At 39.1% G+C, this 16,674-nt stretch overlaps 1 protein-coding gene across 1 annotated transcript in view; it reads right to left on the reverse strand.

Annotated features, from left to right (window-relative positions):
- Nucleotides 1–2,310: 2,310 nt before the first annotated feature.
- LOC111872793 ((11Z)-hexadec-11-enoyl-CoA conjugase) overlaps nucleotides 2,311–16,674 on the reverse strand; it is a 63,733-nt gene continuing 49,369 nt past the window's right edge. The window contains exons 3-6 of the mRNA XM_023866969.2: nucleotides 15,930–16,060; nucleotides 11,354–11,559; nucleotides 7,505–7,690; nucleotides 2,311–3,506 (exon numbers count right to left, since the gene is read on the reverse strand). Of these exons, the coding sequence (XP_023722737.1) occupies nucleotides 3,149–3,506; nucleotides 7,505–7,690; nucleotides 11,354–11,559; nucleotides 15,930–16,060 (881 nt within the window). The 3' untranslated portion in view covers nucleotides 2,311–3,148. The remainder of the gene's footprint in view (nucleotides 3,507–7,504; nucleotides 7,691–11,353; nucleotides 11,560–15,929; nucleotides 16,061–16,674) is intronic.

The following is a 16,674-nucleotide window of genomic DNA, read 5'->3' on the forward strand; positions in this document are numbered from 1 at the left end:
CAACACTTTTCTCCACTCCAACACTACATGTTTCGGCCTCAAACGGCCATCTTCAGGTGTTTTTATGTTACAGATATTTTACTAAAAAACACCTGAAGATGGCCATTTGAGGCCGAAACATGTAGTGTTGAAGTGTAGAATGTAAAAATGTTGCAATTTTGACAGAAGACAAATAATGGACGTTTATTTGTACAATTGCAACGCGATGCTGAATTACAGAATCTCTCACAAGCTTATTCTTTGCAGTGAGGAGTTGTTAGCCCTACACGTAACACCCAAGCTGGAGGACCACCCCTTGTTGGCTCGGGATAGGGACCAGTGGAGGGCTCTTTTGAACATGGTAATGAACATTCAAGTTCCATGAAATGCTGGGAGTTCTTGAGTAGCCGCATAATTGGCAGCTTCTCAAGAAGGTCTTGGCTCTGTGAGGGAGTGACTGAGGTATAAATTTACCATACATGTTATAGAGCATCTACAATCCATTTCTCAAGGACATAATGGAATGCCCAATGTAAAATATAAACGTGAAAAAATTTGTGAAGAATAATATAGGATTTCCTTGTATGCTTCCCAGCTGGTAAAGCTCAAGAAGCTGTGAAATGTGACAACTACATGATCACAGGTTGCTTCAGTGATGACTTGTGCCCTGATAAACAAGTGGGAACAGGACCAAATAAAATAATCCTTCCCTCCCCTCAATGTGTAAGTTTGAGAAAATTGGGGCCAATATGTGTTTTATTTTAAGCATTTAGAGTTACTTTTTACGTTATAAAGAGATTTTTTTCTATTTACTACAAGAATGAGGGTGGGTCATCATTAGCTCATGACTTAGACTCTTATGTTATCACTAAAACTTACAAGGTTCTATTTTCAGTACACTTCCAGTATTCACATGGCAGTGGGAAATTCAGACATAATTACGAAGGACGTTTCTTCCATAAGGTTTCCGGTACATGGTAAGAGATGTAGAGATGATGGACCTCAGAAACTTCAGGCATATTTTATGTTGATAAGAAAACTTTCATCAAAGGGGCTGTGTTCTCATGTAACCTTCAGATAAACACCTTATTCCTCTTGGCAGAAATGCGGTGCCCTCCTAGGATTTGGTAGGATCGGAATCCCTAAGGCTCACCTTCACCCTCTACTGCCCATGCATCAAACACACTAATGGCTTGTATTGTTGAAGTTTGATCTAAACTGAGAGTTGCACAGTACTGCAATTACTAGTAAATGCTGGGAGGATGAAACAGATTGGTCTCTAAATTTGGTTTATCATAGGCAGCCAAAATGCAAGAAGAATTTGTAAGTGTATAAACTTTGTAATTTATAAGTCTCACATATGGAGTTATAGGCTTGACAAATTCCATTGTAAAACATGCAATACTTGAAAGGTCAGATTGAGAAAGTAATAATACAATTGAGTTGATATATAATTAGTAAATATTTATTATTATTTGTCCGTAGTATAAGTGCATATATATGAATAATTAAAAATTCAACAATACATTTACATTTTTATAACTCATAACAACGAGAAGTTAAGTACATCACAGAATGTTCTCACATCAAAAGTGGGCATAGGCCCCAACATGCCACACTGTTCTCAACTTGCAGTTAATTACAAACTTTACTTGCTCACCAAATACACTTATCTTTTTAAGAAATTGTAGGATATTACGCAGTTTAGAGAGTGGAATTTCTATTCTGGGATGTAAAGTGAAAGTGTGTAGGCTCTTATAGGCCTGTGTTGCACCAACATTACTTTGATTTGTATATTAAAAGTAAGTAAGTAAGTAAGTAAGTAAGAAAAGCTATCCCTGTAACAGACCGTGGAGGCCCATAGGGTTGTGAGATGTTGAGGTTCCCACATTTTCTAGATAATTGGCTCATAGATGGCGGCAAGGTTGTCAGCCTTACGTGCTGGTCAGACGTTTACACCCAAGAATATTCCAAGAATATTCCTGGTACTCATTTCTGACAGAGGCTGAGTCAACCCCAGGGCCTTAGTGCGGCTGGAAGGATTAGGTAAATTGAAAAAAAAAAAAATTTCAATGACCTCATTGGGATTCAATCCCGCAACCTTCCAGCTTGTAGCATAGTCCCTCAACTAACTATGCTACCGCATAGCTCCATGATTTGTATATTATAATCTCTAAACTAAATTTATGCATAACAGAAATAAAACCACTTACACAATAAATAAGTTAGCAGATTTCTGAATGTAAATGAATGGACACAGCATAGTTCCATCCACTAAAATACCTGCCATTTGCAGTAGTTTTTGTCATTTACAAACATTTCAGATACTTATCTTTGGATTATAACTTAAGTTATTGTAAGAATGAAGCTTTTCATAACAGGATACAGCATGATGTTCAGTAATTATGGCTAATTTATCTGCGTTCAGACAAAACGTCCATAAATATCCCTGTCTACAAAAGCCTGAAATGGCAATGTGTCTACAGTCACGAAATAATATTGCAAAGAAACGTACTTAGGTATCATATTGTAACGTGTTAGGGTGACTGAAGATGTGTCATCAAAATGCAAGTTATAGCTCTGTGGTGCTAGTTTAAAGCTTTATTTAAATTGTTTCATCAATAAATTTGAACAGTTCTTTTGTCGTGATAGTTTGATAAATTTGCAGAGAGTAATAATTTTGTCAACAAAGAACATGAATTAGAACACATTGATATTAATTCTTTAATAGATGTTGCTGAATATGTTTTTATGTTGAATATATAGTCTAAACATATTCATCACTCCTAGCCTCTCATTTGAACAAATTTGCGAGGTGCTCACATGATCAGTAGCTACAATATAAATTATTCCCAAAAGCCTGTACTTATTTTCCCATTTACTTTAGTTTTCAAATTTAATTCTATGCAATAGGACCTCTATGGAACATAAAATATTTGGATCAATATCCATATTATTATGACGTTCCCAATTAATACATTCGTCAAAAAGTTTCCCTTATCTAAGAAAGAGTTACATTGTACGAAGTATATGGTTGCAAATGGGCCTACTTTAGGATAATATTACCCTAAAGTAGGCCCATTTGCAACCACGTACATCACATTTTGTTGACACATCTACATCTAAGAGTACCTCGACATACACTTTACGACATAAATGTACTGGTTTGTCAGTTACATTTATTGTATATCCGCACTTCTTTTATATCTTCCTCGGGCATATCTTTGTCTCCCCAGCCCCATATACTGTTGTCAGTTTCATGCAAATCTTCAAGAGGGGCGTCACTGTGGCGACTACCATCTCCTGTCCTAGCTGCACGTCTTCTTATCATCTCTGTGGATACGGTTTTGAGATCATAAGCCCATCCAATGCGAGAGAAGAAGTCAATGAAGCCAGTAGTCCAGTTAGTCCTGTAGGGGCCAAGCTCAGCTGCCTTGTAATCCCATGGAAACACATGATGGTAGTTGTGCCAGCCTTCTCCGAACCCCAAAGATGCCACAGTCAGGTTCTCTACTGCACTGATGTCCCTGTACAAATCACAGTGTTACATTCATTATATTCTGCCCAAGCTTATAGTGATATCAAGAAAATCGTTGAAAGTCTTATCTAAATATGAGACTCGAGGTCTTCACACAGGTCCAGATCGGCTCCAGGCCCATCCAGCCTCTTAGTCATTGGATTACTGGGGGTTCTGTGAAGTGAAGTAAAGTGGATGGGGTCTGAATCCAACCATTCATCTCTGTTTAGTGCTTATATTAAGATGTGTGTGGCAATATCTTCAATCCTCCTTTCTCCATAGCATGGGTTTTATTAAGTACAGGGGCAACCTCACATATGTTACCTTTACCATACTCAATTCAAAGTCTCTTGGGCACTGCACTGTGTCCAGAAGAATCTGCAGTTAGTGTTATCTGAGTAACTAACTCCATTACATAGATCCCTGTTTGTTGAGGCCAATAGTTGCTTACCCAATCAACATGTTTCTCTTTTGTGAACTCACAAATTTCATTAAAGATATTCACAGGAGACAGTGAAGATTTTCAGTATAATCTAGAAATGACGATTCATTAATCTATTTGAAGACAGCTGAGTTTTGTAGTGACAATTCAGCTCCTAATCTGAGCCAAATGACTTGAGTCCATACTCTCATATCCTATACCTTAAGAATTGTTTTGATATAATTCCCTTGTCCATTTCTGTATTTACCTATATGTTTTAAGATAAGAACTTAGTGTACATTTGTCATTTAACCTTCTTTGATTTTGATACCCTTATAATATCCGTAAAGACTACAAATTATGAAGCTCCTCTGAGCTATTTTCTTCATCCTCCTATTACTTCTGCTCTTTCTTATATCCCAATATTTTTCTCAGCATCCTGTTCTCACATCCACAATCTATATTCTGTCCTTAGATTCAGAGACCCAATTTCACACTCATATAAACAACAGATAAAAATGAGATTTCATGTATTTAAATCTTACTAAATTTTAAACAGTGAATGAGTAAGCAGAAGAATCTGAACTGAATGTACAAAATGAATCTGTTCCTAATTTCTGTGTGAATGTACTTCTGGCACGATACATGTTCTCAAGTATCATTTGAACTTGGTTAAACTTTCACAGGATTTGTTAGCTATTTTATATCATGATTTTGTCCTGCATGTCATGAGACATGAAATTTTATGCATTTTTATTTTCCTCTGCATTGACTGAAGTATGGTTTTCAGAAAAGTGAAAATCTGTAGCCATTCCAAGTTCTAAGGATATTTTTCTTCGCTGTTCTGTGCATTAATATAACAATGAAATAGCAACATCTGCTAAAGATAAGCTTAACCAGCAGGCTCTTTTACAGTTTATGCAGATTAATAAGGTGTCTCTAACTTAAATATAGAGACAAAAATTGGATTATTAATCTACAGTTTTCTTCTACATTCCGTCAAAGCAGAATACATGCCTTTGTAAACTTGCAATAATTTATGTGACAGATATTAACAGGACAGACAAAAATCCTCTAGGAAGTACATCAATTTTGAAAAATGTAATTTAAAATTCTGAGAGGTTATTTTTGTGTGATTACATCAAAATGTAAATAACTTTATACAACTTGCATCTTCTTAGAAAAATATTCTCCATTATATTGGCTAGTTGCAGTGAGATGAAATTGTCACTTGGAACCAATACTGTGAAATGTGTTTCATAAGTAAATGTAACAGTATAGTGATACAATTCAACAGAAGGCTAAGAAATTACTGTTCACAAATAATAATAGGGTTATACATATTATTTCACTGTATCTTTTTTATCATCATGTGAAATTGACAGTAAGGAGTTCATAATACATTGGTCATTAAGGTCAGATGCCCTTCATATCGGCTGCAGATTTTGAATAATGAGGCATCTGTTTTAGTACATTGCTTCTTCCAAATGGAAGGCAATCAACTTGCTAGAATAATGTTTGGGCAGTTAATATTAAAGTATAGCTTCTTCAAGTTTAAGAAACAAACACTGACTCAGTTCTTCAGCCTTCACTGTTCTGAATGTTGTAGTCTGGTTAGTTATCGCTTAGAAGAGCTCTGAAAAATATAACTCAGATTTGAAGTCCAAGTGACTTGAATTAATGTCCCAAAACTTTTGTGCAGATGTGAAAGATTCAGTTTGACAAAATCAAATTTAGGATTGATCAGAGTTAGGAAAATAAAGTTTATTAAAGAAAATAAATGACTGAACTGAATGTACACTGCCAAATGGAATACATCCAATGGTTCGAAATCTTAACTGTTTACACTGTGTTCTGGTCTGTTGTATACAGACATCCTCGTGTATCCATTCAACACCTTTCCCACCTTCAACTGAGAGCTGCATGGTACTGAAATTTCTAGTAAATGCTGGGAGGATGGAACAGATTGGTCTCTAAATTTGGTTTATCATACGCAGTCAAGATGGAAGAAGAATTTGTAAGTGTATGAACTTGGTAATTTATAAGTGTCACATAGTTATGGTCACAAAGTCAAGTAGGTTACAGTAGGCTGGCTATTCTGCAAAAAACAAGAAAGATATGCATGCAGACTTTTTAATGGTTAAGACTTCGTAGAATATAGCTACTTCCAAAACTGAATGGGAGGTGAGAGGATGCTAAAATTATCCTGTTTTTACATTGTGTTGTCTCCTGCATTACGCCATACAAGGTACGAATGATTCTGCTGTACCTCAATGGCATCTAAGTTTGCACTAATTTCAGTGCCAATAGTATTTTAAGTATAAATCTTTTTTAAGCAATTTGTGTAAGATTAATATAAAATTTACTTTTAAAATGGCTGCGCCATAGCGCAAGCAATCAGTCGCTGGCTTCCCACCGCGGCGGCCCGGATTCGATCCCGGATCTGGTCAAGTGGGATTTGTGGTGGACAAAGTGGCTCTGGGGCAGGTTTTTTTCCAAGTACTTCGGTTTCCCCTGCCAATCTTCACAATCCACAATCACCCTCACCTATCATCTGGGGCTGGTACAATAGGCCAGAAGTGGCCGCTGTACAAGGGACTTAGTCTCATCCACTAGCAATAAAAAAATACTTTTAAAATGTTATGTCCCTTAAGATAACTATCATTGTTAGGTGGGTCCCTTGTCACCATGGCATGGCACATCCTCAGGTTGTGGAGAACAGAAGAAGCCCTCGAGGTATGGAGGGTAACTGCAAATATATTGAACAATCAGTCACAGACAGCCAACAAGAGGTGGTCCTCCAGCTTGTGAGTTGGGTGTGGGGCTAACAACCCCTCACTGTAAATAATAAGCTTGTCATGCAGCTTTCAAAGAAGATTGATCTGGCTCAGGACAGGGACCAGTGAAGGGCTGTTGTGGACACAGTAATGAAACTTTTGGTTCCATATAGTCCTGGGAAGGTCTTGAGTAGTTGGACAATTGGCGGGTTCTCAATAGTTGGGCTTCATGCGTACTTACTGGTTAAAAATCAGGCTTTACTAAATGGCACTTCTGCATTTAATTTAATGTAAACATAACATCAGCAATAATAAACCACATTAAAATCATTCTTGGGTTAATTAATGATACCCTTTCAAATGTGTACTTAAAGCTTATAGCTTTAACTGCGAAGGAAATGGGATCATGAATGATGACTTCTGTTTTCTTGTGTTTATGTTTTAATTAGCAATGTTGCAAGTAAATACAACATATAATACAGATTGATGAGATGAATGGTGAATTGTGAAGGGTGTGGAGGGGGATCGGTCATGGTCTCATTTGAAGTATTATCCTGGCATTTGCATTTAGAGGGTGACAAAAATCAAGAAAAATCTCAGTAAGGACAGTTAGTGTTCTTGGTTGAAATTCAAATTTGGCACCTCCGAAATACAAGCCAGAAGGATTACTAGTTGAGCCAACTTGTTTGGTATGAACGGTGAACAGGTAAACATTTGGAGTAAGGTGACTGAGTTTGTAAGGTAGTCGCACAGTTCACCTAGGGTAGTGCCATTACACCAAATTGCAGTGAACCATTCTACAGCACTTACTTGTCAAAGGGCTTGTAGCCCCACATGTGTGCCGCACTGTTTACTAGCCATGTTCCATTAAGCTGCAGAGTGTACCTCATAACAGAGGCCACATACCACGAAACCCAGGGGTCTTCATTCCAGAAGTAAACTGGCACAAGGGCCGGCAGCACGAAGCATAACAGTGGCATTGTGACTAGGTATGTCCTGGGCAAGAAGAACACAAGATATTTTAAAGTCTTAAGGAATCTGATTCTTCCCACACCCGTTTTAACTTCAAAATGATTTGCCTCTTAACAGTATACAAATATTTGAGAACGAGATACTGAGGATAATATATGGACCTAAAAGAAATAAAATTCAAGAATATGGGAAAATTGCACAAGGAGGAACTTTGTTTTATGTAATCTTCAACTAATATGAATAGGGCAGTATATCAAGGAACGTTAGTTCAATTGAATAAGTGGATGTGTGGAGGCAGGAAAAATACATACAATTTTAGTCTTGAAATCTGGTTTTGGAATTGAATTGAATTGAATTCCAAAGCTACTGAGAAGGTGTTAGTAAGTAAATAAGCAATTGCAAAAATCTGATGTGGAGAAATACCTTCTCAAGAAGTTAAACAAAGTGAGAAGTAAAGAACAGTATCTGGTTAAAATTTCATACAGGTTCACAGCTTTGGAAAAATTTGATGGTGGTGATGATATCATCAATAGGTCTTGTGGAAGTATTGGAGAGATTATCAAAATTTCAGTCAAAGAGTTTTGTGTTGTTATGAATTGAAGCAACTTAAGCCATAGTTTGATGAATATTCTCAGCTATTAAATCATAGGAAGAAATTCAGACTGCTGTGGTTATAGCTACTTAACCACCTGCTTTCACACTGGTTCCTTGTTTGGCTTATTCTTTGACACTGAAAATGGAGGTGATATGTTCCTCTGAAATGTCAATTGACCTTCACTGAATTACACAATCTTAAATTCCAGAAGACAGAACTCTTCATGACTATAACTGCTTGAGACTATCCACCTACTTCTTTTATTATCGTTTTACTCCTCACAAAGAACATGCATTAATTTTTAACTTGAGTGCTAAGAGTGTTCCCATGGAGCTAGTCCAAAGTAGGTCCAGTAATGGCAAAATATGAATGTTATAGTCATCTAAGTATTTTTTGACATACTGCCAAATTATGGAACATAATATTATTTCCAACATAAATGAAACTGTTACTCATTTGTGTTAAAGGCAGTCACTCATTAACTGCAGTAAATGAAAGTGAGAAATATTAATGTTATTGGCTTCCTTGAAACTGATCTATTGAATCTTCTTCTCGTCAACTTAAATTTTCACCCATTATGGATGAGCAGGCGAGTGTATTTTTTGAACCCTGGATGTAGGAGTATGTGTACATCAGCCAAACATACTGAAGCCATCACCTTACCGCTAGCATGCCACATCTTCTGCAACAATTATATTTAGACTAATTCCCTTACTAATTTTTTCTTTTTGCACTTTCTTTGTGCACAGTTTAAAGAGTGAATACCTGACATGCAGTCTTGTCTGTATGTTAGCATGTTTAATTTGAGAAACAACTTAACATAAGCCTAGATATATATTTTAAGCATGGTCTAGGGCAAAACTTGCCGATCAGACATAATTTTGTACATTGTTGTATCACTAAAACGCCTTGCTTTATTCTAAAGGAGTTCCCCTATTTCTCACAGATCTGAACAATGGCTCCTTGTGCTAAGAGTTGTATACTGTACCTTGCTTCTATGCAAACTGTTGTATATGTAGCGGTAAGGAAGTAGATCTGTCTATACTTGTACAACAGTTAAAAAGGAAGTTAATAAGATTATAAATTAACATCATTAACTGAATTGCTACTGTCACCACAACATGTGTTGCTCTGCATATATAGGAACTGGGTCATCCATCACCTCAACAAATATACTCTCTTTTAATATTTTACAATTTTTATTTTTTTAAAAGCGAGTAAATTTGTTGTGTTGACGTTTAACCTAATTCCTGGACATATGTGGAACACACAACAGGATGCAACTAATGAAGATGTGTTGATCTGCTGATCATCTTCAGGTGGGCTTACAAACACATGCATGTTTATCAAACTGCAACTAAACAAGGATCCATTTTCAAAATTACAAATGTGTCTCATATAAATATTCACTAATAATATATTAAAATATAAAATATAGGTACTATCTACTTTTAAAGCCACTTTAGAGTGAGCAGTAGATCGAAATATACAATGGTGGGAATGACAATAAAGTTAATATTATCATTTTATTAATTATATTAACTTCATATCTAATTCCTTTTTAGGTGGATCCCCCTAAATTAATTAAAATTGATATATGTCATAATGTCATGAGCATGTAAATATTGTCACATTATAAGGGGTTAGCGTGACGAATAATTGTGGGTTCTAGAGTTGACTGGATTTATTCGATGTCTCAGTTACAATTATAGTTGAGTATAACAGTTCACACATTGAACTCCTTGATAACGAGTCTCTCACTGTATTTCTACTGGATCTCGGACTGGTCTCTAGTCCCTAGTCCCTTGTCTTCTACTACCCAGTACGACCCATGGCTTCTCGGATACAAACTGAATCCTGCGAGACGAGTCGAGTCTTATGAACGACAATCGGTCAGCCAGTCCGTTTCGGAATAAAGCACCCATCTGGGGATTATTAACAGATTTTCTTTACTGTTAGACAGTTGCGTGTGTATTGATGTGACGACGGATCTGTCGTTTACAATTGCTACTGGCCGATCCTCATCAGCGGAGTCATTCTCGAGTTCTTCGGACTTGCGACCATATTTTACTGTCCCAGATTGCAGACTTCCCTCTACGTCGCCTCCCACGATTCGCAGGGCTACGGCAGAAGTATTTGACCCCACCTCCACACGACATACTGACTCCTGCGTATCAATTACGTGTCCTTTCATTACCCAGTGCGGACCGCAGACAGAACATCATACGGTAATGCGTGTTCACCAAAACTCATTGTCGAGTAATGATTTGTTCCGCGTTGCCACGGGAATGTGCTCAGCGAAGCAACGCCCAGCAGATGGTTATATTGTGGCTTTGAGGCGTCATGTCACAGTATCTTGTGGTATTTTTAGTTTAAAAAAAAAGTAAAGTAAATGTATCCCTCTAATGGGCCGTGGAGACCCATAGGGTTGGGAGATGTTGAGGTTCCCACATTTTCTAGACAATCGGCTCATTGATGGCGGTAAGGTTGTCAGCCTTACCCGCCTCCCTTTACCCCCAAGAATATTCCTCGTACTCATTTCTGTTAGAGGCTGAGTCGACCCCAGGGCCATAGTGAGGCTGGAAGAATTAGGTCAATTGAAAAAATCCAATGACCTCAACGGGACTTGAACCCGCGGCCTTCTAGCTTGTAGCATAGTGCCTCAGCCAAATACCTTGCCGTGTGTCCCCACACTTGAGGCTGTTACATCCAAAATAAGCATCTCCATTGGAGGCCAAATAACCTGGCTCCCTCGCTCCTCATAGCGTCAGGTTATGTTGTTATACTTATTATTTTGTTTCCATCGACAAAAACTATGTATTGATATACTGTGCTTTAAATTTTACAACGCGTTTCAGCCTTTCGATCATCGCCATGCATGCATCTGTGACTTATTTTCTCTTTTTCTTACATTGGCCAGTGTACGTATACATATGGATGTGTGTTTTGTGTTGTTAGTCGTTCACACATCAATGCAGTGTCCTTGTGCCCGTCTCAGTGGAACACATTCTGTATACATACGAACCTCAAAAATAGCAATAACACCTCCCCCACCCCCCAAACACACATGCGCCCATTAAGAGACTCATTACCTGCGCTGCCATACAACGACGGGGTCGCTTTCCAAGTCGCTCATATCCACGGTCTTTCCCTTTATTTTAACGTCCGGATGCTTCCTCACCATGAGCCAGCCAATGTGGCAGAAGAAGAAGCCCCTTTTTGAGTTATGTGGGTCAGCATCCGTGTCAGTGAACTTGTGGTGAACCCGATGATCACGAACCCATTCATATATGTGATTCTGAAACGCACAGAAGAAATAATTGCATAAGCCTACTGACTCGTCTCTTCTTGATTCTAGTAGGAGACAAGTGGTCACATGCCGTAACATGCACGAGACATGCGCTACACGCCGTAGCATGCACGAGACTTGTCTCCACACGCCTTAGCATGCACGAGACTTGTCTCCATATCCAGTAGCACGCAGGAGACTTGTCTTCACACGCCTTAGCATGCAGGAGATAAGTCGCCACATGCCGTAGCATGCAGGAGACATGTCACTATATACCGTATGATGCACAAGACATGCTACACGCCGTAGCACGCAAGAGACATGTCGCTACACGCCATAGTATGCACGAGACTTGTCTCACACGCCATAGCACGCAAGAGACATGTCACTATATGCCGTAGTATACACAAGACATGTCGCTACACGCCGTAGCACGCAGGAGACATGTTGCTATACGCCGTAACATGCATGAAACGTCGTTATATGCCGTAGGATGCACGAGGCATTTCGCTACAAGCCATAGTATGCATGAGACTTGTCTTTACACGCCGTAGCACGCGGGAGACATGTCGCTATAAGCCGTAGCATGCATGAGACTTGTCTCCTCGTCTGCGCGTTGTCACAGCCCGCTGTGTGATAGAGCAGTTGTTCTCATTCGCGTTGCTTCAGCTTCAGTAGGCGTGCGCGATCGTCATGGAAACATTGCGCGGCTGTTTATTAATGAGAAACTTTACATTGAGGTACATGATTTTTATGAGAAGAGTTAAGGGAAGAAGGATCTGGGTCCGCTAGATTAACCAACGGAGATCCGAATTTGGAGAATTCTGTCACTCATTTCGTGAACTTACTGAACATCGTGACAAATTTCACGATTATTTTCGGATATCGTCAGCGACTTTTGCGTGCGTACATAGTGGCATAGCACCATTTCATGGAAATGCTAGAGAACTTTGTGTTCCCACAGACAGTAGCTGAAGGTGACATCCTCATTTCACAACAAGATGGCGCACCAACCCATTTTAGTTATCACTGTATAAACTGCTCCTAACGAACGGTTTCCTTGTCTATGGCTGGGCAGGGGAGTCTCGATAAATTTTCCTTCATGGAGTCCTTAGTTAACACCCATGAACTTCTTCTAGTGATACAAAAAGACATCGTGCACAGCGAAATTGTAGACACACTTCTGCACCGAGGATTACAGAAGCTATGGCTACGTTGCCTAAGGACACATCTGTGGTCTAGTGGTCAGCGTTCGATTCCCGGCACTACCAGATTTTTTCTGAGAAGTAGTGGGTCTGGAACGGAGTGCACTCAGCTTCGTGAAGATAATTGAGGAACTCTTTCAAGGAAATAGCGGCTCCGGTCTAGAAAACCGAAATTAACGGCCGTGGGGATTCTCTCCGCAAAAGTCGGTATAGTTCGCTTTCGGACGTTGCCTGTTGATGTGATATGCCGGCTGATATGGAATTTCGTGTCGACGCCTGTGAGGCCGTCGGTGGTCATGGAAATGAATTGCAGTAAATAGCAGTAAAACTTGGAGAGATTAAGATATCCTAAAGTATATAATGTATGCAGTCTACACAACAATATTCTGTATCTAAAAAACAAAGAAGACGTACAATGCTCCAGTATGAGCTGATGAATTGCAATTGATGATGACCCGGTATAAGGGTCGAAACATGTTGCGTCCGTAAAAGCATAATAAAAGCAAATGTTGATACAGTAGTGTCTTTGTTTTTAAATACAGAAAATTTTTGTGTAGACTGCATACCTTATGTACTTTTGTATACCGTATTGATCACACACAACAGGATGCACACTATTAAGACTTGGAGAGATTGTCTAATGCTTTTTGTTAATAAGAAATGTTTATGTCAATGTCGTGAATAACTAGAACAATGGAGTTCTTTCTCGGACACCCTCTATTAATGTAGATGTCAAAAAAGTTAATTATGAGGGTAAAGTCTATGTGTACTGTCTTCGCTCGCTTGGGAACCGGGATCGTGGGTTCGAATCCCACTCAGGGCATGGACGTTTAGTTTGTGTGTGTGCGATTTTCTGTGTTTATGTTGTCGCCTTGCGACGAGCTGACCACCCGCCCAAGGAGTCCTACCAAATGTGTAAAATCTAGAAAAACCGAAGTGAACGAAGTTCGTGGAGGTAGGCGTAGGCCCACTGGGGCTGTAGTGCCAAGGAAAGAAAAAGTCTATGTGTATCTGGTTCAGAATACGCACCAATGATTGTGTTATAGGAACTTCTGGCTCCCAAAAATTTGGGGAAGTTCTTAACTATGTTAATGACTATCGAATCCTGAAAAAAGACTATTCTGTGCGGAGTAAATTGTGTGTATGCGTGCATACGTGCACATGAGCGGGGGTGGGATGCAAGGAACACATGAATTGAAACAGGCTAACAGAAAGTGCAACGGAAACTGCATGAAAGTTCTTTCAAAACTGTGCTATACAATATTACAAAAGAACCACAACCCACAGCCCATTTGTTAAACTGTAGTTCTATTTCAGAGGGCATTTCAAAACTGAAGGGCTTGTATAGGAAGAGTATTGAAACAGAAAGACCTGTTTTATAAATTATCTTTTTTAATTACGCTGTAATATACAGCAATTTACGAACATCAGATAATCTATTTTTATGATATTATAAAGGTGTAATTTTATAATGATATTTAGAGATGTGTTTTCCAGGAACTAACATCTTATCTGGAATACATTTTCAGCGTAATGCGAAAAAAATGTTTCAGTCTATTATCTTTTTCGTATTCTCTAGTGGGGCCACTCCAGAAATTATTCAAACCCTCGCGCCCTGATTTCTTGGAAGGAAAGAATGGGGACCCATTGACAAGAGAAAGAATGGAATAAAGATGGGTCATGAGGATCTGTGCCTTTTTAATTTAAGTGTTCAACATTTGAAAGTTACGACAAGGCCCACTTATCTCTAAACAATGCAGTAACAGATCTTCAAGTGGGCCATGGCATTGTGAAGCTTTTACGTGTTATGAGAAGAAGAAAGTAGGTCGAAGCGAAAGCAGTCGTTTTACACTTGACTTTGAATCTTAGTTTAAAGTGCTAAACGGTGACTGAACTGATGAGTGGCATCCTGCAGGACGTTATTAATTCTTATTAATCGTGGCTTGAGACGGAATCCACTTGGTACGTCGGCCGCTAGTGTGTCTGTTGTACCATTTCCGGAAGAAGATGAGTATGGAACAGATAATAGAACGAGAATTGGTAGGGGAAACTGAAGTTCTTGGGAAAAAAACTGCCACAGTGCAAGTTTGTCCACCATAAATCCCACTGACTTGACCGCCGCGGAGGGAAGCCGGTAACTAAGCTCCTGAGCTATGGCACGGCCTCTGCGGAACATAAGACCTTACAGTCGGGTAAGACTCCACTTTCACAGTCGCCGCTGCAAGAATAAGAAATCCACCACAGTGGCTTAAATATTTAGTTTGTATTGTCAACATTGTCAAAACACGATTTCAGAAGTTCTACTGATCCATGTAGGACGCAAATTCTTCCGATAGTTTTAAAATATTCATGAATAGAGTCCAGATCTGACTATAATATCCTGTCAGTCTAAACGGCTTGTTCCAGCTTTGAAGTTGTCCGTATATTTGTATAGTTGTAGTATATGTAACAATGCTTTCAGTAGCTAAGACTAAGCAACGTTGAACTGTAGGATGATTAGTGACTAATGAATTCTAAAGGACGTGAAAGAAATCGATTTCAGATCAAGTTCAAGTACTATCCAGGAATGTTTCTGGGAAGACTGAAGAAAACCACGAGCACCATCAGTCAGAATAGTCAGTTCCCCGACCGTGATTCGAACAAAACATCTCCCGAATTCAAGTCAGAAACATTACCACCCGAGCCAACTTTCACCCAGTGTCCGTTTTTTGTTATAATGCCCATTGGATGTGAGACGGGTACCGCCGCCCGGAATCCATGCTAGACAACAGCCATGTTCCAGCTACCCACAGGTGCTCACGTCATACGTTCTCGGCCTGCATGTCGTTTTCTTCATTAGTAAAGTGAAATCGTGTTTAATCTTGAAGAATTTAAAGACGTTTTTAGTTTGAAAGTGTGTACAATGTCGAATGATCGGTGATAGATAAACTACTAATTTGGAAGGACGTGAAAGGAATTGGGTATATATTAATTTAATGCATTATACTCACATTTGCTTGAGGATACTGAAGAATACCACAAAACTTAAATAAGTATAACCGATCTCTTGTCCAAGATTTGAAATCATGACCTCCAATATGTGAATCAGGACTCCTACCCTCTCAACCACGAAATTTTTTAACAACTTATGACAACAAGGGACCCAATCAATAATCAGCAAGCTATATAACATACCTGAAATGCAATCGTTTGCATAATGCAAAGGAGAATACGGAGTGGCAACTTGGCTTTGTAGGAGCGGTGACACCAGAGTCTGTGGGCTCCGGCCGTCACTCCGATAGATGCAAAAATCAACACCGCGGTAGCTGTTGAGAAGAGACACGCAGAGTTAATGTCCTGCTTATTCTTAATGTAAGTTGATAAAGGCTAATGAGTTCCAAGCATTGGCTTTTCGTAACAGTTTACAACACGGCAAGCGGAAAGTGACTCGTGAGACTGGACCTTCTCCAGGAGGCGTGTGTATAAAGATTACTCTGTTGCAGGATGTGACGCTGTGTACAGCGATAAAACCATAAATGGGTCACTACACTTAAACGTACTGTGGAGGTAAAACGGAAACCCACTGATCTGAAATTCCGTCGCTTGGAGGTTTATGTAGGGCGTATTATAAAGGGGTTTCTGCAGCAGCTGTGGCGAATTGCTCCGAATTACGGGCATTAATCAGAGAATATAAATCAAAAAGTTGACCTGGCAGAAGTATTATTTTAAGGTTGGACGCTGAAGTACGTGTATTCAAATCGTGTCTGTAACCTGAGTTCATGAACGAATGTACCAATACTTAAGGATATAGGCCACGCGCAGATCCCGAGCCTCAGGTGGGCCCCCTTTTGCTATCGCATATCCAAAATTTAATTGTGAATTATATACATTTGTAGCTTAGCTTTTCCTTTTATGTTTGCTTAGTATCTACACCAATTGG

This window comes from Cryptotermes secundus, unplaced genomic scaffold (assembly GCF_002891405.2).
Source record: "Cryptotermes secundus unplaced genomic scaffold, Csec_1.0 scaffold79, whole genome shotgun sequence".
Taxonomy (NCBI): domain Eukaryota; kingdom Metazoa; phylum Arthropoda; class Insecta; order Blattodea; family Kalotermitidae; genus Cryptotermes; species Cryptotermes secundus.